The sequence below is a fragment of the Dermacentor silvarum genome, chromosome 1 (genome assembly GCF_013339745.2).
Source record: "Dermacentor silvarum isolate Dsil-2018 chromosome 1, BIME_Dsil_1.4, whole genome shotgun sequence".
NCBI classification, from domain to species: Eukaryota; Metazoa; Arthropoda; class Arachnida; order Ixodida; family Ixodidae; genus Dermacentor; species Dermacentor silvarum.
The window spans coordinates 422,974,480-422,998,208 of record NC_051154.1 but is presented as its reverse complement, the minus strand read 5'-3'; the positions used below and the strand labels follow the sequence as shown (position 1 = coordinate 422,998,208).

Below are 23,729 nucleotides of genomic sequence, written 5' to 3'. Positions count from 1 at the left end.
ACATGAGGTCCTTGGCTGGAGTCAAGAACAAGTTTCAGGTGTTCAGCGTCAAATCTTCCCCTGGGAGAAATATAGCCACCGATGACCGAGATTGTGCGGCGCTTAAGCTTCAGTGTTATAGAAACGTACTCGTTGCTGTTGTGCACCGGAATTTGGTTTAGCGAGTACGTGAGGTCACATCGCACGCATAGTAAGACTTTGCTAGGATTTCCACTTGTCTCAGACGCGAATTGTTCGTAACCAGACAGTCTAAATTTCGAAGTCATATTCGGCTCGCATATCACAATAACTGGAAATCGATACTTGAGCAGTCTCTGTTTAAAATCTCCGAGGCGACCTCGTAGACCTCGTGCGTTCCATTGAAATATCACGGAATGGCTGATCCTTTCCTGCAGTGACAGCATTGAAGTTGATGATGCCATGGTTCTTGCTATCCTTTATATAGCAGCAAGCACCGGTTCGAGTGCGTCGAGAATTTGCACCGCCGCATTGGCAACGGGCGTCTTAACTCCCATAAGCAGCATTCGCAAGGAACGAACCAATTGTGTAAGCATTGCCTTGATTTGACCATCCGACGACGAAGCTTCGCGTTCATGCTGGCGTTCCGGCTGCACTTCTGCACTCCGAGACGGCAGGGCAGGCCATATAGTAGTGTCCTTAGTGTTCAGAAGAGTAGACGTGGCTACAGGTCCTGACGATTGAGGAATAACAGGAGCGCGCGTCGACTTTTCATGAGGCACCGGTTGTCCTGTTGTCGATGCTGATCTCCTCCTGCGATTACGGGAGCGCCTCTGGTGGCGGTGTATCTTGGTAGCCGCTTCTCTGTGTGTAGAGCGATCTCGCACCATTTTCCTTAGCACGGACATTTCAGTCTTTAATTTTGGACACTCCTTCGACGTTGCCTTGTGCGGCCCATCGCAGTTAGTGCATTTCAAGTCAGAGCCATTACACGTCGACTCATCATGATCACCACCACAGCGGGGACATGTCATCCTGTTTGCGCACACAGCACTTACGTGCCCGATTTTCTGACATTTACGGCACTGTAATGGCCTTGGGACGTATGGACGGACAGGATGTCTCACATATCCCACTTTCACATGTGATGGTAAGTTGTCTCCCTCAAAAATGAGCTTTATGCACCTCGACCGTCCAAAACGGTGTATGTCTGTGATATGGACAGTTGAGGATATTAGCGTTGGGAGATCGCCATTATCAATATCTGTATCCACATCGTAGATCACACCAGCCGTGGTACTGCCTCCCTGTACGATGAATGAGCGGACAAGGATATTTCCCAGCTGAGTTACAGCCTTTAAAGTGTCAAGGATGCTTCGTGTAGAGACATCAACAGTAAGGATGTTTTTTCTGCTATTAATACGGACCTCTCTGATTTGCCCTGGAGCCAGCTTCTCGAGATAGGCAGTGAGAGTTTGCCTATTGAGGGAATTGAGGTTGCCAGTAGCAGCGATGGGGATGTAGGCGATTGTATACGTTTGCTGTGAGGGCGGCTTATTGTAGTTGAGCTCACTCACGCTTGAAGTCCTGGGAAGTTTCCTCTTCAACCGGCGCTTTGTGGCCACTGTATATCCACCGTCGGATTCCATGTCGTCCACGTCAGAGCCGCTCGATGACCCTGGCAGAGTCATGTGCAGATGGTCGGACGCAGCAGACCGACGTTCAGCTTGGAGGCCAGCCCCCAGCCGTGGCGGCAGAGGGGGCGGAACGTCCGTCATTGCTATCGATACTGTACCCGCCACGGAGGCGTCGGTACGCACAAAGTTAAATGAAAAACCAGAGCGAAGCAGGAACAGCAGCTGATCAAGAACTCGTCTTCTTCTTCCTTCCCATATATCCAATAATCCTACATGAACATATGTTCATGTTCCCCCCATATGTTCATGTAGGAATATATCCAATAATCCTACATGAACATATGGGGGGCAGTTCCTATTTAACACTCTATGTTTCCGCGCGATATATGGTGAATATGTCTTTTTTTTTCGACAAATAAAGCTTTTTTTTAGACCTTCACAACAAGTCAAGCGTTTGCCGCAATATATTTTAGATTTAAGCTGCCTGACTCATGATACAACAACTAAACGAGAAAAACAGACACGTATACGACTGAAAGCGGTACACAGTGAGTGCAGACATCCTTGTCCTTCCTTTCAGTTTAGCGACCCGCCAGGGGTAATGTTCACGTTCATTAGAGCTGGAGACCTCAGCACGCGCGCACGCACGCATGCACGCACAAACTTGTGGAATATTAGAGAGCTTTAGATTAGGGGGACGCAAGCGCCCCCTAACGCTTGGGACCACGGTACTGCGCATGCGCAGAGGTGTCTACGCATGCGCAGTACCGTGGCCCCAAGTGCTAGGCGGCCCCATCACTTGCGTCCCCCTAATGTAAAGCTCTCTAATAGAGAGTTAGGTTAGGGACGCAAGCCGCACTCAAGTGTTGGGGGACGCACGCCACCGGGTGTACAAAACGAACCCAAAGCGAGCACAAAAGAGCGCGCAGGGCTCACAAAGGAATTACGTCTCCCAATGGTTGGAGGCGGCTTGCGTCCCCTAACCTACAACTCTCTAATAATATCGCTAAACATCCTAACAGACGCAACACCGGTAGCCAGACACTTATGAGTTCAGCGGACTAAATTATGACTACCGCAGACGACGGGAGCGGCTTCACTTTATAGGCTTCACTTTCATTTACTTGTGGAAGTCTATAGGCTTCCGCAAGTGAATGAAAAAAAAAAATTCATCTTAAGGATATCTATAGGTCTTCAAACAAGCTGGAATCTCCCAGGCTGGTTTTTGTGTGTTTGAAGAACACGACGAAATGACGAATTTGAGTGCGAGAATATGGTGTTAATGACGCTATTTTTAAACCGCTGCGAACAGATTCGTTTTTGGAACACCCACATAACTTATTGCTGCATGTCTTGGCAGTTACTTTGCGTGTGTAGTTTAAGGCATGGCCTCCGAAAGGTGACAGGCTGTCAGCACTGCTGCTTTGACCGTTCGAAAGACCGTTCAGTATTGTGGACCGATGTGATCCGGAACATCAAAGGTTACGGCCATTGTTGCAGCAGTAATTTTCTCGGGACTTCATTGTTCGAATTCTGCACCGGTTCTCTGATGCAGTTCCACATACGCTCTGTTCCTTCAGCGTCAATTCATTCTTGTTGCTGCTATTATGCCAACGAACTTCGTTTTGTGCAAAATCCAGGGGCCCAAGCATAACGGCATACTGCCTGAACTGAAGTTTGTGCTTTCTGTGAGTATTCGAGGACATACATCATTTGGACTGCGTTGCAATGCGACTTACTTATTTTCATGCATAATAATAAACGGTCGAGAACATCTGTTGTCGCGTCGCCTCACTGCTTCGAACCAACATGGGTGTTCGAACCAACATGGGTGTACGAACCACTCATTTTGGTTCTTTGGTCGGTAGCAGGGCCTTCAGACTTCACACACAGCGCACTCTATGGTCACATATTTTTTCCCCCGACGTTTCGCGCATGATCGCCTGCTGGCACGGCTGCTATCTGAAATACCGCACCGGAAGCAGTCCGCCCACTTCTATTACCTACCGGAGATTGCTATAGTGGCTTCGGTAAACGTCAGCAGTAGGCGCAGTCGAGCTGCTCTGAGTGATTGCATCGGAAGGAGAACTCGATAGCTCGCCATATGGTAGCACAGGTAGACATGTCGCTGCAGTTGCATTCTCCTTTAATCAATAAACTTTGAGGTGGAAAACAGGTGAGAAGCAACGCAAGAGGGTACCATGCTTGCTTTCTAATATACCTGCGCTTTAACGGAGGAAATGTGTTTTATGAAAAAAAGGAAGAAAGAAATTTAGACGACTGTAGGCCGTAGCTAGAAAGAAAACTTGACTCCGAAGCTTTATTTCTCAGAAAACCACGCTGGGTTCTTTTGCTACTGACGAGTGGATAACAATATTTCCCTTCCACGAATCTTGCTCCATCTTGCGGTTTTACGCTAAACTGATTTGCCATAACTACGTTTATGCTCAGGACACCTGCTATACTTCCTGTCACACATCCGTAACGCGTAACTGACGTCACTGCTGGTGACTATTGGACCTATCGTGCTCTTTGAATACATGGCCGGCAATCAGTGCAGAAATAACGCAAGACGCCGGAGTGAAGAAACGCAAATAGCCGTGTTGAACTTTTACGCATGTTTCCTTGTTCTTTGGTGAGGCTTATGGTCCTTCTTGCGCTTATTGCCTGCCACGGATTCGATATTTCGATTCGCACAAATGAGTACCCGGTCATCCTTGAACTCGATACGCTCGAAATGCGCCGAGGCGTGCCAAATAGGCTCACCAGTGCCACCGTCTGCGTTCTCCTATTCTGTATAAAACTTATGGGGTTTTACGTGCCAAAACTAGGGTCGGATTGTGAGGCACGCCGTAGTGGGGGGGGGGGGGGGGGAGTAATTTGGACCACCTGGGGTTCTTTAACGTGCATCTAAATCTAAGTACACGGACGTGTTTTCGCATTTCACCCCCGCCGAAATGTGGCTGCCGTGGCCGCGATTCGATCCCGCGACCTCGTGCTTCGCAGTCCAACACCATAGCCACTAAGCAACCACGGCGGGTATATATATATCCTGTATAAAAATAAACTACTCATTGTTATTATTTTTTAAAGTCAACACTTGGATAACACAAGACATGCGTGCCTGGAACCGGCAGGTCACGCATGTATGTGGGCCGACGCTTGCTTTGCCAACCACAGCACGACAAAAGCACGGACGCGATAAACACCGTTGCTCGCTTGGTCCTCATGTCGTAGCATGTAGGCTATCGGTCCACTTTTGGAACGTCATGGCTCAGAGCACAAACACGGTGCGGTATTTAGATTACAATAGTGTGCAATCATTGTACCTCATTATAAAAATCACAATAAATCATTACATAAAATGTACAACCATCACATTCTGCCGATACTAACATATAGAGCAATAACTTGGAAGTTAACACAGAAGCTTGAGAAGAAGCTAAGTATACCGCGCAACAAGCGATAGAAATAAATATATTAAGCGTATACATGTACTATCGACCAAAAAAATTTCACGGACCAAGGGATCTGACAAAAAGCTGAATATCTCCGCAGCCTCAAAACGCAGCCTGGTATTACCCATTTGCAGCCTCTACAGGTATATGCGAACAACATTGATATGTACGGTTTTACTGGATACATTTAAAGGGTGCTCGGATATTTAGCGTTTTCTGAGATCCCGTGGTCCGTAAACGTTTTCGGTCGATAGTACGTCAAGATACAGAAAACTGCAGCCGTGTTGATTACAGAGCGAACGTGGGTAGCCCACATTCCAGAAGGAAGAAATGGGGCTGGACAGGTCGTGTAATAACAAAAGCAGATAATCGATGGTTTATTAGTTACAGAATGGGTGCCAAGTGGGATGGCAGAGAACTATAGGTGGCATGATGATATTAGTATACGTTTGCAGGGCATAGTGTAGTGTCAGCTGACGTAAGTTGGACATCGCTTCGTCCACCTGCAGTGGGTATAAGAGATGATGATGATGATGATGATGATGATGACGATGATGATGTGGAAGAGGGTAACCGTGGCTTCTTCATGTGTTCCCGTTGAACTCTTGATAAAGCGACGCATGCATGTGCAGCGCGAATGCATACCTTGGAGCAGAGCCGCAGCGGAGGCACCTCGTGCCGGAGCCTGAGTTCGTTGTGCGTGCGTAGGCACTCTTGAACAAACTCGCTGTTGCTGAACTCGGCCACACCTTCACCTTCCGTGCGCCGCACCTTGAGCGACCGGCCCAAAAGTACCTGCGCGGGATATATCGTGCGTCAGAAGCACACTGGGCCACACACTTCCACTGGTATCAACAGCGCTTCTATATAGATCACGCGAGGGTACTTGGAGGAAGTGACGCGATCACACAATCTTCGTCCATGCTTGACGCGTTTGCTATACAAGAGGACATGAAAATCAGTTCATGATACAAAGGCATGACGCACCTACAGTGCCCATTTCCGTTCCCACGCAGTTGCTTCCCCTGCCAAGCCCGAGGTCACGGGATTTAATTCCGACTGCGGCGTGATTAAAAAAAAAAAAAGTGAACTCTTGTGTTAAATGAGATTTCGGGGCATGTTAACCAAGGTGGTCAAAATTAACCGGAAACCCTCTCCCAGGGCGCCTCTCACAACCCACAGTGCAACTGCGGGACGTTAAACTATTATACGTTGTCGAACACTGGACGCACGAAAAAAGGCCTCAGCCTGAAGCCATCGTTGCGACACGGGTTTTGGCCAGGATTCTGATGAGGACATATGTCCCTAGTCCAAAACGTTGGATCATGGGCTTTCCTTGTTCGCCCACCTGTTGAATACTTCAAACAATCAACTTCCTGTGATCCCATTGTCTTATTACACGATGTATTTGATATAAATCTACCCTTAATTTTATTAGCGTGGCTTATGCACCATCTCAAAACTATAGAAGGGAAAATAATATATCTATAGGGCTTTAATTTGATCCCGCCAGGGTGGCATCTATATAGGGATGACGGCACTTTTCACAATCGCTAAGGGCTCCGCAAATTGGGTCTGCTCTCCTCGCGAGCAGAACCAATCTGCGAGACGCTCTTTCGTCATCGCGTCGGAGCTTGTCGCGTCTGCATCGATCAGGCGACGATGCCGAGTTTGCCCGGATTAGCGACAGACGCGGCGTCGATGTCAGCGCAACCGCGTTCGCTCTAGCGCAATCTGGCGCAGGACGGCGCATCTGTTGCACCAGCCACTGTCCCAATTACTTCCGGCCTTCTATGAATCAACGAAGAAAGCGAATCTACGCCGGACGACTGAACGTCGGCCGGCCAGCCACTGCTTACCTTTTGCACGCCTGAATTACTCGAAACGGATGCTTGTGCGCGGAGCAACCAGTTCTGCTTTCTATAAGCAGTTATTTCGATAATTTTCTATAGTTCGGCTCTGCAATATCCTCTCCCATCGATCACATAGCCTTTCCGCTTACGTTATATCGGAAGAATTTCGTAAAACGTGTAGACGATGGAAAAATGGCGCTGCTGTCCTGTGAGTGTGGGCGCGTGATCGCATGGTATATTTCTCATATTTTTCCCTGCGTCGGAAAATAAATGAAGGCATGCTAGAAACATCTGATTCTTACATCTCTTACGGTTCTATACAACTGCCTGTCTAACATCCGGACAATTATAACAGCGATCAAAAAGTTAGTCCTTGGTTATAACTAAATTGATGTCAGGGACGAAAAAAATACCCGTGGTTTCTCAAGCGGACTCCGAACCATAGATTCGCGCGTGTATATATATATATATATATATATATATATATATATATATATATATATATATATATATACATACATACCCGGTGTTCAAAATTAAGCTTGACGGAATATTTAAAAAGCGCCTGTGGCAGGTGGCATAATTCTTAACGTTGAGCTGGGTTATTCGAAGAGCGGACAAGCATGGGAAATCGAAACACATATTCAACTAATTAACAAAAATTGACTTATGATCTTCTTAGTTAATTACTTTACGACACATACTGCAATTTAGGAATTGTAGCCGGTGAGTTTGCAAAACGCATCCACTTCAAATTAATTTCCAGGATGACACCAGTTTCGAGATATTATTTCCCAAAGTGTCGGACGAAATACATATGGGCGTTCCAGTTACTTTTGTGCTTCAATGTTTAAAACAGCATTTTGGTAAAAATGTAAGTGGAACAACAGTGCATTTTTACGGCGAGTTTGATGGCGCATATTTCCAAACTGGTGTCATTGTGGAAATTCATTCCAAGTGGGTATGCCTGACAAGCTCACCGGCTACAATTCGTAAATTGCAATATGTGTCGTAAAGTAATTAACTAGGAAGTTAATTAGTGATTTTTTGTTATTTAATTGAATATGTGTTTCCATTTCTCGTGCTACTAATATCCGCGTCTTCGCATAACCCAGCTCAACGATAAGAATTATGCTAGCTGCTACAGGCGATCTTTAAAAAAACACACGGTATATATACGCGTATAAGTGCTAGCTGCTAGCTGCACATGCTTGGGCTTGTTGTCTCTTGCGCATGGCTTCATCACGACAGCCACGTATACATTTTCCATGCCATCCTCTGGTTAACCTCGAGGTTATCCAGAGGATGACATGGAAGAGAGAGAGAGAGCGAGAGAGGAAAGGTAGGAATATCCCTACCTTCCCTCTCTCGCCATGTCATGTCCATGTCATAATACAAGCAAACTGTACATGCTGTTCGCAAAACGTTTACTGCGCCACCATTAGTAGAGCGAACTGCCTCGCGGGAAAGCTAGCTTTACAATGATAAAAAGGGTCTCTTTCGTGCTTGCCCCTCGCGGACAGTCCCACGGCGTCGTGTGTGCGATCGTGTCCAGTGTTCTCACCCTGTCGATGAAGGTTGGGGACGGGTAGTGAAGCTGGCAGCCCAGGAGCCTCGACGGCCTTCGCTCCTGGTCCGCGTAAGGCGACGGGGGAGGGGTCTCATCATCCTTGGTAGAACGGGACATTCGCAGCTTTTCCATGAAGTACTCCATGCTGGCGAAAAGGTGAAAACAAATGAAGGAGAGAGTGAGTCATCAAACTGAAGGGGAGGCAAGATTTTATCAGACAGCGTTTTCAAAATTATAGGGTGTTGCCCGTTTATAAGGAAACGAGGTCTATAGTTGTCGCGGCAGCGCTCGAAATGTAGCGCAACTCAAGTTGTTGGCAGCGTCAAAGGAGATCTGTTCATATTACAGACGTTGCTTTGAGCACCTGCTTTGTATGCTTCTATCTGTATTCAGTCATTTATAATAAGCAAACAACTCACGCGCATGAGGCACCATGGTGGCCGATGATTCGTGACAGAAGTTTTGTCGTTCGACGATGGAGAGACCGGAGTATTCCTCTTACAAGTATAGTTGTGCAATTCTCTTACTTTCGGACGTTTTTTTTTTAAATTATTATTCAGCGGAAGTAGTACCGACGCAGTGTTTGTTGGTTGAGTCAGTAAATGGCATGCAATAAAACATTGCGCATTTTTTTATGTATGACGTTTCACTATATTTAATTATGTTATGCGACTAGATAGAAGCAGATTGCTTAATAGAGACAAATAGAAAAAGAGATGGTTCCGCAATTTCTGTTTGCGTTTGGTTTAGATTTTTGCGTAATCCTGCCTAAGTCACCTCCTCCCCTCTTCTTCTATATTATCTTTTTACAGTGATGCGATTAGATAAGGTGACGTTGTGGGTCAGTGAACCGTGATTACTGTTCACGGTATGAACAAAGCTGCAGTACATGATAAGTTTACTTTCTTTTCTCTTCTTTTTACTGGACTTCGGGAACAAAATGTAATAACCAGAAAAATCGTTGTTAGCATCAATGGAAGATGGCACCAGCGGTGTTATAACCTGCAGAAATTGCGTCAGCAACGAACATATACGAGAGAGGTTCTGCTGTAAAACACCACTGTCAGTCATATACATAGCGAACCAGAATCGACTCGTAGACTTCAAACGCAGCACGCGTTGGCGAAGCTAAAAGAAATCCGCACAAAATCGCATACACATTTCCGGCATACTTTAGTTCACCAAAACAGGGAAGAAAAACCGGCATGCGGCCATAATTTTTGTCCACTCCGGCACATCCTGCAAATATATGATGTTCGAATGCCGCGGCGATTCCAGTTCACTTTGGCTCAGCTCGCCTCCTGACGCGTTCTAAGGAAAGAGCCCAGCTCGCAAGCTCAAGCAGTCGACGTGCGGAGATATATGCACGCCCAATGAGGAAAATCTCGGCCTTCGGAGGTGCTTCTGCAGCTGTCTCGATAACGTGGCGGTGGCTATAGGGCGCTTGTGACGCACGTCATTAACATTCTCCTCGAAGGCCATCCTATAGAGTGCGTCTGCGTTTTTTCTGCGCGTCGCCCGAAGAAAAGGCTCTCCTATATACTACATGCTTCGGGAATACCACTCAGGTCTGGTATGCGATTGCGGCCTTGTGTGTCGTGTCATGAGCGTGCGTTATATTCAACACTGCCGAAGTGTTCTATAGGCGTGTGCCGCGCTTGGCCCGGAGTCGATCGTTTATCTATGTACGCAGTTGTCATTCGTTCTGCTACTTTCGCTACTGCGCCTGGATTTAAGCGGCGTGTAAGTACGCCTTGTATTGTCTCCCTGACGGCACGGAATTTCGGAGCAACATAGAGTCATAGAAAAAAAAAAGAAATCGAATTTCGCGTGTACGAAGCTGTGATGACGCGACAGCTGGACGAAATAGTGTGCGCAGTAAGACTCGCACAGTTTCGTGCGCTAACGGTTGAAGTAAGCATTCGCAGATGAGCGCGAGCAACCTCCTTTCTAAAAGAACAATAGTTTAGTCAGTGATGCTCTTTTTGCATCTGGCGCTCCCTGCGGTGGTGGAGAAACAGAGGAGACACGGGGCTTCGTCCTCCTTCCTGTCCCGCCTTTCTCTTCTTGCCTTTGGCACCGTTTCCATTCTTTCATATCCACGCTGGTTTAGAGATAAGCTGTAGAGCGTGGCGTCAGCCAATCATTCTAACAATCGCTCGAGAGTCCAGGCACAGTATTGTCAAGGCGCGCAGTATTCGTTGCTGTAGCATCGGCGGAGTGGCTGCATGAGCGGTCGAATTTTCGACTGGCGATATGCAAGTCCGGCGTTTGAGTTCTCGCGGGGCACTGCGGCTTAATTTTTTAACTAACATTCCGGCAAATCACTCTGGCACATTCCAGCGACAGACACCGGTGGCACCGGCGGACGTCGAAAACGACTCTATAGGGGAGTGAGGCCACAGCAGTTGTCGCTGTAAGAACTAAATTTCACATTACGCTCGCCCACCCCAACACGCCACTACACCGATATTTCAGGCTGAGCGGCCTGAAAGGCCTGGGAAAATGGTGCAGGTACGCGGCGTCATCTCATTTCCCTCTGTTCGTCATCAAATGTTGCGAAATACCCGGCGACGAAGGTTGCGAGCATTTTCAATAAATAAATAAATAAATAAATAAATAAATAAATAAATAAATAAATAAATAAATAAATAAATAAATAAATAAATAAATAAATAAATCGGAAGCGCAAATTGTTTGCATTCCCCTTTCATGTCACTGCCGATGTTCATAACAGTATGATGACGCCAGAGGACCGTGGTGGTGAGCGCACCGTACCAATGTCTTGGCAACGGATAAGCGATTTGCACGGGCCATATACAAAGACGGCGAGCGCGAAGGTGCGAAGTCTGCTAAATATTAGCCTGTGAAATCTTCCTTAATCTATTAACTTAATGTGCACTCGCACAGTGAAGACTGTAAGCGATATCGCGTTTCAAAATTACATTGGACGTGTGAGAGCATCACGCGAAGAACGTTTTCTTCATATGTCTAAAGCGTCCTTTCATTAACTTGTGTATCCAATGCATAAACAAGTTATCCAAATGCAGCCGCCGCACGCATGCTGCCAAGAAATACAAAATACGCATACGCCATTGACACCGGCGGACGGAGAGCCGCAGCCTTCGCATCGACTGACCCGAAAGGCAGAATACCGAAAAGAAGTAACCTCGGAATAGATGCGCCATTCTCCACTAACCTACAACTGCAGTACTGTGGTACAGTTGCACACATTTTACTGGATTGCAGGGCGTATACAACAGTGAAGAAATAACAAGGTACGAGATGGATATGCAGCCGCTTTGTCAAGGCACTGTGACAACAAGTCGCCTGTTAGCTATAGGTATCTGGTATTGCACGGATTAGTACAATGTTGGCGTTCTTCTAGCTCTCTGGTACACTGGAGGTCGTGAGGCATTACGTATAAAGGGCCGCAAACTTTTCAAGCATGACATCTACTCCATCTTTGATTAAATCAACTGTCATTCCATCTTCTCCAGTAGCTTTTCCCGTGGTCAGGTCTTGCAAGGCCCTTCTAACTTCATCGCTAGTTATAGAAGGAGCCTCTGTATCCTGTTCATAACTACTTCGAATGAAAGTAGCTTGGCTGCCCTGGGCACTGTACAACAGGTCAGTATAGAATTTTTCCGCTGCTTTTACTATGTCATCGAAATTGCTGATGATAATACCCTGCTTATCTTTCAGTACATACATCTTGTCTTATCCGATGCCAAGTTTTCTTCTCACTGATTTCATGCTGTGTCCATATTTTACAGCTTCCTCAATATTTGCCACGTTATAATTTCGAATATCACTTACTTTCTTCTTGTTGATCAGTTTTGACAGTTCAGCGAATTCTATCTGACCTCTCAAGTTTGCCACTTTCATGTTTTGTCGTTTCTTTATTAGGTCCTTTCTTACTTGGGAGAGCTTACCTAATGGTTGCCTTGGTTCCTTACCTCCAACTTCAATCGCTGCTTCTGAAATCAGCCTAATTACGGTTTCATTCATTACCTCTATGTTATCTTCATCTTCCTGTTCTAAAGCTGCATATTTGTTTGCGAGCACCAGCCTGAATTGGTCTGCTTTTACCCTTACTGCGTCTAGGTTGGCCTGTTTCTTCATGACTAACTTTATTCTTTCTCTCTTCAAATTGAGAGAAATCCTAGACCTCACTAACCTATGATCACTGCACTTTACCCTAGCTAACACTTCTGCATCCTGCACTATGCTGGGATCGGCAGAGAGTATGAAATCTATTTCATTCCTTGTTTCTCCATTAGGGCTTTTCCAGGTCCACTTCCTGTTGCAAGCGCTTCCTGAAGAAGGTATTCATTATTCGGAGCCTACTCGTTTCCGCGAATTCTACCAACATCTCTCCTCTAGTGTTCCTAGAATCGATGCCGTAGTTGCCAATTGCTTGCTCACCATCCTGCTTTTTCCCCACTTTTGCATTGAAGTCGCCCATGACTAAAGTATACTGAGTTTGCACCTTTCTCATTGCTAGTTCAACATCTTCATAAAACTGTTCTATTTCTTCATCATCGTGACTGGAGGTTGGGGCGTAGGCTTGTACTACCTTCATTCTATACCTCCTATTCAGCTTTATTACGACGACTGCTACCCTCTCATTAATGCTGCAGAATTCATCAATGTTGCCCGCTATGTACTTATAGACTAGAAATCCTACTCCGAATTCTCTCCTATCTGGAAGGCCTCTGTAGCAGAGGACGTGGCCGTTAGTCAGCACTGTATCAGCTTCACCAGTTCTTCTACCCTCACTAAGGCCAATAATGTCCCAGGCAATGCCTTATAATTCCTCAAATAGGCCTGCTAAGCTAGCCTCACTTGATAGGGTGCGCGTGTTAAACGTTGCCAGGTTCAGTTTCCAGTGGCGGCCTGTCCGGACCCAGAGATTCCCTGCCGCGTCCCAGGTTTGACCGCCGCCTTGGTCAGGTGCTCCGCAGCCGCTGCTGCGGACTGAGAGTCATGGGTAAATTGTAGGGGTCATGAGGGAGGTAGTGGCCGAATACTGAACCATGCAGGGAGGCCAATTCCTGTTCTGGTGAGGGAGTGACTTTGATGAAGCTTAGTGGGCCTTCCTAATTTGGCGATTTCTTTTTGCCGGTGTCAGGCGCCACTCCATGCCAAAATATGTTGTGGACTGCAGGAGGATTCGTACTTACGACCTTCAGATTAGGAGCCGGGCGTTCTACCTCTACTCCGCGCCACCACTTAGTTCGTATAGTTGGCCACTAATCTGCTATCGCAATCGATGCTTCGCCTTTCGGGTGAAACTGTGCCATTTTAAAAAATTTCCTTTCCCTTTTTAATTTTCCTGCCCTTTTTTTTTTTCTAGGGATTGTTCTTCCCTCTCGCACGCAGAATATAGCACGTATCCAATTACGTAATATTGCTACTAAGGTTTGAATCCTAGCAAGTCGGTAAGGCAACATCTTTGAAGGGAACAGCGCAAAAGGCGGGTCAAGTGCACATGCACACACGCACAGAGAAAGAGAGAGAAACAAACAAACAGAGCAGTGACTTCCAAGTGAATTTATGAACACCAAATGAACCGTTTTTTAAACAAGAATCACTTAAGCCAAGTTATCCATTTAAGAATGGATAAAAAAATGTCACAGTTTAGCCCTAAGGGCGAAGCAATAAATGCGATAGCAACACAGCAATGGCATACGAAGTAAGGTGATCGGCTTTGGTAGCAATATGAATTGTAGTAAACATGAGCTGATTAAGTAAGCAGGTGTGCTGCGGCGTAAGTAGACCGACATGAAGAGAGACTCGATGACCACGAGAAGGCGCGTGTGAAACGGTGGTGTTGATGAGAAGCGCTGCCCGTGGGCAGCGCGTGCGAAGGGACACACCTGTAGCGCTGCACTGCCGACCCGGGCAGCATTGCATGTGTAGCGTGCGTTGGAAAATGTGGCCCGACTATTACTAACTGTGGTGTGAGCGCGCACAAACAAACATGAATAGATCACACTGAATGACTGCAGACAACGACTGTTAAAACGCTGGCAGCAAGCGCATATACGCCGCAGCGGGAGAAGGTACGTGCGGTCTATCGCTTCATCTGAAACTGAGCGGCGAATGCACAGCGCATAAAGGTCAGAGCCGTGTGGAGATAAGAGACGGTGCGAGCGAGCGACGAGCGCGGTTGTTGGCAGAGTAGAAATGCGCCGCCCCCCCCCCCCCCCCCCCTCCGCTCCCTCCGGCGCTCGCTTCCCGCTTCCTTGCTTGAGCGTGGAAGATTGAGTGCGTTCGCTCTCCGTGACAGCGTGCGTCCCCGCACGCTTCCGCTCGGGCATACGGCGCGCGGCGAAGATTTTATCTATACGGAACCTCACGGCGACGGCGACGACGACGGCGACGCCGACGGCAGAAATCCGGTGGAAGTGTCCATATAATTGCTATCGCAATAAAATAATTTATTAGATTATAGGCGTGCCAAAATCAAGAACTGATTATGAGGCACACCGTATAGTGGGGGACTCCGGAGTGATTTGGACCACCTGGAGTTCTTTAACGTGCACCTAAATCTAAGTACACGGCCGGGTGTCACTTGGTGTTAATAAAGTCAGTTGGAAGTCCGCGCTCTAAGTGTGAGTGTTTGCCACCCTCATGACCCGTCTTTGGCAGTATTCCCTTCGAAGAAGTTACGGAGGTAAAACGCCGGCAAAGCTCTGTGCATATTAATAATCTCTCTCTATTTCCTTCTTTCTCCTTCTCGCCCTCTTGGACCTCTCGCTAACGTCGCCTTTAACGATGGCAGATTCACTACTAGCCGGCAGCACGGTGCAACAACTAGAAAGGGTTGTTATTTATAGGGCATCACAGCGTGGTAGTCGTTTAAAACGAGGAAGAACCGGAAGCACACAACGAGAAAAGCTGCGATTGTTTTTGTCAATAAATAAATAAATAAATAAATAAATAAATAAATAAATAAATAAATAAATAAATAAATAAATAAATAAAGTAATGCTTTAGTGTATAGGGTAATGTCGGAGTTTCGAATGTGAGCACGCGCGCCAAGTTGGGCCATCGCTACTTTATCAAAGAAACGAAAGAAAACGAGCAAGAAAGAAAAAAAAGAAGAAGAAAAGACGATGTACACATATATTTTTACCCATCTTTCCAGTTGCGCCAGATCCGCGCTTGAACATTTTGCAAAACTTCGCGTCTGCGAAGTCTCGCGGTTTCGGGTCGCGAACGCGAGCCCACGTAGCCGTGCGGTCAGGAGCGGTCGCACGGGAACACTGGCACAGCGCCAACGACCCTTGCACGGTTGTGTACGGCCGTTCATGCGTGAACGCAAGATACGACGGCCGCCCTGGGAAGCCTTGATCAACGACGCGCCGCCGCCACCTCTTCGCTTCTATTATTCATGCCGTCTCTGCTTCGCTGCGGTTCATGTCCCATTCCGTAACGTGCACACAAACGAGCAACGAAGCTATCTTGCGGCGATAACGAGTTAGTTGCGCCCCAGGCAGGCGTGGTGCCTAACGAACTATTTAGGTTTTGGCGTACTTGTTTTATATAGAGTCTGATGTATACTCTCCTGCTCGCCATCTCTCTTTCTCTCTCTCTCTCTCGCTTTATTTGTAATGCTCGCGGCTGCGTGTATACTTATACACAGTTTAGATGCATCGTCGAGCTGAGATAGACGTCATAATTGTTGCGTGTATCGGCCGCGCTTATAGTGACGATGAAAGCAAAATGGACGTATTATAACGTGTGCGTGTGTGACCTTGCGGCATCGCGTTCACCCTGTGCAATTGACAAGGACGTTGTCGCTCCCGGGAGATAGGAGAATGAAAGACTTAATAGGACGGGGCTGTGACTATAACTTTTGGGTTTTGTTGCTGATGTTGTCTTTAGACACAACATAAACTTGTCCGCAGCTGAGCACCCCAGCTCAATAAAACAGCTCGGCTGTCTTATAAAACTATCGACAAAGTAGCGTTCTTGTTATTTTTTTTTCGTTTATCTCACGGCTCAAAATTACTATATATTTTATGAAAGAAACAACGAATCGTCCGAATATTAACAGCTCTTCTTTTTTTTTTCTTTTTTTTCTTACCAACAAGTTTCTGGGTGCCGTATACATTCAGTGTCGTCGTGGAATGCAAGCTTATGGCAAATTAACAAATTAAAGTTAGGTTCAATTGTGGGTTGTTGTGTCCCGAAACTGCACACTGTGTTATGGGGGACGCTCAGTGTTGTACACGTTCTTCTAAAACAGGAACGAAAGCTCGTTCCTCGTTCCTTCCCAATCTTGAAACGAGTTCCCGTTACAAGTTCCTTTAATGCGAAAGGAACGCGTTCCAGTTACCCTTCAAACATTGGAACGTGTCGTTACATTAACGTTACATTAGATATTTAAAAATTAATGTTGAGTAATCCTGAGGCGAAATAAAGTGAGCAATTTAAAACTCACATCGAACTACGTATATTATACGAATTTGAACATCGCCGGCAGCACATTATCTGAAGATAAAAATTCAGAGCCCTTCCCCTATCGAGAAAATGCGGGTAAGCGAAGCTTGGTGGCAAGACGACGCTGTCGCAGGCTTTCCGCTTTGTTTGCCCTAAACTCAGGGTCGGCGGCTCTACGCTGACGTTTGGCCTCAAGATCGCTTTCCCACAACTCTGGGTCCACGGCCCTTCACTGACGTTTCGCCTGGGCTTCGGAAGCCCTCATCCTAGAATCGGACGACAAGCTTCGCTTACCCCCCTTTTCTCGACAGGGGAAAGGCTGGTGATATTGTCTCTTTCGGTCCCACGTGGGACAACGGTAGTTCAAGGGCGCGTTACAGGTCCCCGAGCCCACAGGGGTATGTGCCATTGAGCTTGGACCCCTTCTGCACTACCACCAGGATCGGCCCACTTTTTAGCATGACACCACCACCACCACCACCACCACCACCACCGCCGCCGCCGCCGCCGCCGCCGCCGCCGCCGACACTGGCGAGCCTACAAAGCTTCGCTTAAATAAATCCAAAGAGACGCTTCTAGACGAAAATTTTCAGGGAGCCCCGGACATACTCCAGAGATGTCTAACTGCAACTTTGGTGCTCGTCTATTGCAAGTGCAACACATATGGCAATTTCCACTTTGGTCTGCAAATACGCAGTCAGGATACTGTGCTTCAGATGTGCAAATAGAAAGTCACTCACATGCACCAATGTAATTAAATTTCTTGCACAAGAAACCGCATCCAAAGGAACAATACACAGGCGTTTAATCAATGCTGATTCAATATTTCAGTAAAAATGCACCAATGAACTAGTTCTAGGAACGCCGTTCCTTGGAACGCCACCGTTCCGTACAACACTGGGGACGCTGTACACTCTTAATCTGGTTTCACTTATGATGATCCACTTAGTAGCTGGAACGTTTTTGCAAGTTTTTTTCCACTTATCTAGACGGAACTGCGTTTGAGATAAATGAAGAAATACGTGGGGCGGAGAGACAGACGACTGCAGCGGACGTAAGAGAAACTGTGCTCCGCGTAATGTTCAAGTTTTCCTGCCACTCTTTGCCAGACAACGCTCCTCTGGCATAGTGGAAAGCTATACTATATGGATTCATTCTGATCACGTGAGGATCTTTGACGTGCGCCCAAAAGCACGTTACGTGGGCGTTCTCTTATTCCGCCCGCATCGGAATGCCGCGGCAGGAAATCGGACCCGGGATCTCGTGCTCGGAAGCGCAAGGCCATATATCCACCGAACGTCACAGATGATGCGTCGTCAAAGCACACGATTATAGTCCTCAACTGAAATCGAAGTTCTCAGGTTGCAGGTAACTTGACGCATCTTCAGTTTACGTCGTTAAATGTTTCGGCGCTTGTTGTTTACGAGCGCCGTCTTTTTGAGATTGAGGAAGTTTCTGCTGATTACTTGGTCGCTTGGGCAGCTGCGAACGACGCCAATTTTCATGAAAACAAGAGACGTAAAAATAAATATTTATTTAAAAATAGAGCTTGGCCCTGCAAGACAAAGCTGACTGTTCCAACCTCATGATGCTTCTATATGTAGAGCCAAACAAGAAGCAGCAGGGGCATCACTGACAAAAGAAGTAAATAAATAAAACGATCAGTATTTTTTTCTTTAGCCCTACTGGTAAGAAGTGTTCAATGCTTTTGGTTTCCGGTTTCGCCATCTGTTACGTACGAAAGGTGCCTAAGTGTAGCGGCAAAAAAATGCATACAAGAGATTGAAGCCCCTCTATACAGCCAAGTTCCCAAGTTATTACCATTTACTATGTAATTTTATAGTGATGTTTCTTCTTTGCTTCCGAATGAAGTGAAAATTTGATAAATTTCAAGTTAATATACGAGCCGGCGATTAAAAATGGCGGGTGACGCTAAAGCATTAGCTTGCTCTCTATACACCGCTTCATAACGACCCTCGAACCAGGAAACTCCAATATATCGAGCGCGGTTTCCGTATTCGCCAGTCTCGCTAACTTTGTTAAACGGTCCGCGGGACTGACCCCGCACAGCGTCAACGTTCGAATCATGCACCGCCTAATTAGCGACACTTCCTGGGCGTAATTAACAAACTCCGCCGGTTCGATGTGGAGCAGCTTTTCGCCGATAAGCGTTCGTCCGGTCGATCCCGTGCACGCTCGCACTCTTCGCCGACCGATTCGAAGCAAGGGATTCGAAGCGGGAAGCACGTGTACCGCATCGGTAAAGGCAGTCACGCGTCCTCAACCCTGAAAGTTGCTCCTGTTTGGTAAGAGGAATTCGTCTTGAAAGCAGCCGCGAATACACACACACCACACACACACACACACACACACACACACACACACACACACACACACACACACACACACACACACACACACACACACACACACACACACACACACACACACACACACACACACACACACACACACACACACACACACACACACACACACACACACACACACACACGCACACGCACACCACACACACACACACACACACACACACACACACACACACACACACACACACACACACACACACACACACACACACACACACACACACACACACACACACACACACACACACACACACACACACACACCACACACACACACACACACACACACACACACACACACACACACACACACACACACACACACACACACACACACACACACACACACACACACACACACACACACACACACACACACACACACACACCACACACACCACACACACACACACACACACACACACACCACACACACACACACACACACACACACACACACACACACACACACACACACACACACACACACACACACACACACACACACACACACACACACACACACACACACACACACACACACACACACACACACACACACACACACACACACACACACACACACACACACCACACACACACACACACACACACACACACACACACACACACACACACACACACACACACACACACACACACACACACACGCACACGCACGCACGCACGCACGCACGCACGCACGCACGCACGCACGCACACACACACACACACACACACACACACGAATAATGTGTTTTATTTTACAATAAGTGTGCAGTTAATGCCCCGCTTAATTTAACGCACGAATATTTCGCCACCTCAATACTGAAAAAAAAAACCAGGCTTTCGATGCATAACCACGTGATTCCGCTGTCGACCAGCACCAACGACTGTTCGTTGCATTTTTTTTTTTTTGCGACAAGCCCAAACCAAGCGCGGGGGCGCCAGCTGAGATCGACTACATAAGCCTGGCGTCCGAGCCAGCGCACCACGGGATGTCACGTGCCCCGTCCCGACACCACGTGATGTAACCGTAAGGCGTGGTTACGAGCACTCCTGACGTGCTTGGTTTCGGTTTCGCGCTAAACATGAATAGGAACTCTTCGTGCCAGCGTGCTTTAGACGGGGGGCTCTAAAACCAATTTATTGGTTATGTGCTCCCCATTAGCTGCGAATGACCAATTGCAACCTAACGCTGGTAACTAAAAAAAATTAGGCTCGAAGTCTCTCAGAAGACGGACGAGAGAGAAGCGAAACAGCGCGTTGCGCGAAACTCGCACGAAACGGTTGCAGCGCGCAACCGTTGGCTTCGGCTGCGGATTTGTGGCAACTCCGCGCAGTTGGAGAATGTAGCTCAAATGCAGTTCCAATCCTGCTCAAATCCTGCTAAAATCCAGCGCTTAATGTAGCTCCAATTCTGCTCAAATTCAGCGCTAATGCAGCTCCACTAACGTGAAACCTGGGGAAGTGCGAAGCAGTGATGCGCCGGTGCTGCAGTAGCGCTGGAGGGATGAGCAATCGAGCGCTTGTGGGGTGGTGGCGCCCTCTCTGCGCTGCGCTGGTACAAGTCTGGCGTTTCGGAACCAATTTTAACGAATTCCTGCTAATCAATGCGCTTAATGCTTGATTATTCCTGTCTTATAAGTTATCCTGAATCATGTTAGTTTATTTTGAACTGGTTTTGATCAATTCTGCACTTGTTTTGACCTTGTTTTGAGCACATGTGCGGAGCGTGATCACGATGGATGCCGACAGCCCGGGCCCCTAAAGTGCTTCGCACTTAAAAGTTCATTAGCGAATCTTAATTACGGTGCTAAATGATCCCGCGGGGAGCTTTGTTTTGTCCTCTCTTGTTGTGAATATTCTCAAGCAAGCAGTATTATTGCGACTTTAATCCTATATATTTAATAATTACAGTCATCGCTGAAACACACGGTATAGTGTATATACGGGAGGGAGCACGGCCTCTATGATCGTATCCCGGCCCGGGCTGGGTGATTTCGGAGGCGTAGTTCCACCCCGCTATTCTTAAACTAGAGTGTACTAGATTGGGAGAGTGGGTCCAACGCAGGCTCCCTGATGAGGCTTTCTTTATTGAAATGTTGGTGGCGCCACCGTCGCTTTCTCCCGAATGAGCGGCCCCGCGCGCCGGCCGGACGCTTGTCGCGTCGGAGACCCTACCGCAGCTGCATGGAGCTTTGACAGACGTATACTCGGTGGCGGTAATGCTTAAATTATTCCCCACCGATCTATTGTAAATAAAATGAAAAAAGAGTGCCGGAAAGAATGAATACGACGCAACAACGACGGTGCGTCGAGCAGACGACAGCTACGCAGCCCGTGAGCTCGCCTCAGCCAATGAGCGCTGCCGAAACAACCGGTGCCAACGTTTATTGGCCAGAGATTAAGAATAAGGCGACGGCAGCGCCGCCACAATGTGAACGTTTTTTGCTTCAGCCTCGGTGCTTGCCAAGGCGTCCGCAGGACCCACTCCCCCATTCTAGTACACTCTACTTAAACGTTCCTCCCACTTGACCCTCTTCCACCATCCCAGAAAGTGTCACTGGATGAAGTTTCACGAGCATCCTCTTGGAACCGGGGGGGGGGGGGGGGGGGGGGGTGTACGCTAGCGCCACCACTTTGGGTCACGTCTCGATTGATGTGGTCAGCGCTGATCGGCTATCTCACTCGGGCGCTCTCTTAGAGTCTACTCGAATGCACTGGGTGGGAGGGCTCTTTTCACGAGCAATTGTTCAGGAATAATCGAGGAGCGCTGCTGCTGTCCTACACTCGGCGGAATCAAAGGAATACATTCGAGCAGTGTTGCCACGGGTCATTAAAAAATAGTAGTAAATTGTAGCTTGAAAAAATTAAGCCAGTTCCACGCTTGTGAAATCTGATGAAACAGCGGAGCTCTGCAAGCGTGAGTGTATAGCGTAGTGGGTATGACGCTCGCCTTCGAACCGTGAATCATCATCATCATCATCATCATCATCATCATCATCATCATCAGTCTATATTTATGTCCACTGCAGGACGAAGGCCTCTCACTGTGATCTCCAATTACCCCTGTCTTGCGCTAGATGATTCCAACTTGCGCCTGCTAGACCGTGAATACCCGGGTTTAAATCCCACCTCGCCAAGAAAGTTAAGTTTGTTTTATTTATTTCCTTATTTATCTCGCTCTCTGTCTGTCTCTATCTGCACCTCCTCTCCTCCGATCAACGCTCGGCACGGTTCAACTTCGGCCTTAAACAGCTCCGCTGTTAAAATCAGCAGAAATCAGTATAGTCTTCTATGCTGACAAGAGAGATATTTTGAACGGCAGCTTTTGACGGCACGGATCTAATTCTTGTTAGTTCCACAATGTGCCATCTCCGAAGCAGTAACACAATACAATGACCTCCAAAATTCTTGGCGCTGTGAGGGATAGGAAAAACCACACGGAGCACAGGGAATCTCGAACACCATAACTATGAAAAAGACCGCCTTCCAACCTTGAAACCAATTTTGGAAGTGCCTCAGATGACATCTGGCACCTGAAGCCTGAAGTTTGTTTTGCACTACGGTTATTAAAAAAAGGCACATATCACTCGTAGCTCATGCGCAGTAGACGTTGATTGCGCTCTAGCAGTCATCTACTGAGAAAGCTGTGCATTTCATATAGGAAGTAGGAGAAAATGTAGTGAATTTTCGAACAGTAGCAGATGAATTAGTAGATTCCGAAGTTTTATCACTAAATCACTGAAAATCTGAAAAAAAAAATTAGTAGCGGTGGCAGCACTGGATTGCAGTCCAGCCCGTTCGCGAGTACTGCAGTGAAGTCGCCTTTACTGTATACAAAGGGTGATATGGAGGGCAGGGCACTGCGAGCATATCCGCGGCGGCGCAAGCGGGTACAGCGGCTAGGAAGAGCAGCACAGCAACTCTCGCGCCTTGGAGGCGGCTGAGGGAGAACTTACAACTTGTCTTCAGTCAACCAGTTCAGCGTCGTGCTGCAGTTGGGACACAGTACTAATTCAGCAGTCATTTCCGTCTGCGTGGCGCACAAATGTGCTTCGGCGAGACAGAGTGCAAATCTTATTCAGTGAGCGTTTCGCACCTCGTTCACCGTAGTAGATATGCAAGCAGATATCTCCCGTTTAAGCTACCAGGAAAACATTGCGCACATCACGCAACACTTATCGATGTGTTATAAATAGAAAAAGAAAAAAGAATAACGGAACGCGTAAGGCTCACTTCGGTGGACACTGGGTTGGGTAGCCGTAGCAGTCTTATTTAAGCAAGGTAAACAAATAAACTAGGCACTGCAAGGTATACTCCAGTGCTGTAGATTGTTAGGTGTACTTATTGTACTGAAAAACAAAAAAGTAAGACCACTTACCTCCAGCGCGTTGTCCATGCGT

The 23,729-nt window shown here is 47.3% G+C and overlaps 1 protein-coding gene across 1 annotated transcript in view; it reads right to left on the bottom strand.

Annotated features, from left to right (window-relative positions):
* The window catches only part of LOC119437631 (Golgi-associated plant pathogenesis-related protein 1), a 156,257-nt gene that overhangs the window by 39,660 nt on the left and 92,868 nt on the right, over positions 1–23,729 (bottom strand). The window contains exons 2-3 of the mRNA XM_037704625.2: positions 8,471–8,621; positions 5,699–5,848 (exon numbers count right to left, since the gene is read on the bottom strand). Coding sequence (XP_037560553.1) covers positions 5,699–5,848; positions 8,471–8,620 — 300 coding nt within the window. The 5' untranslated portion in view covers position 8,621. The remainder of the gene's footprint in view (positions 1–5,698; positions 5,849–8,470; positions 8,622–23,729) is intronic.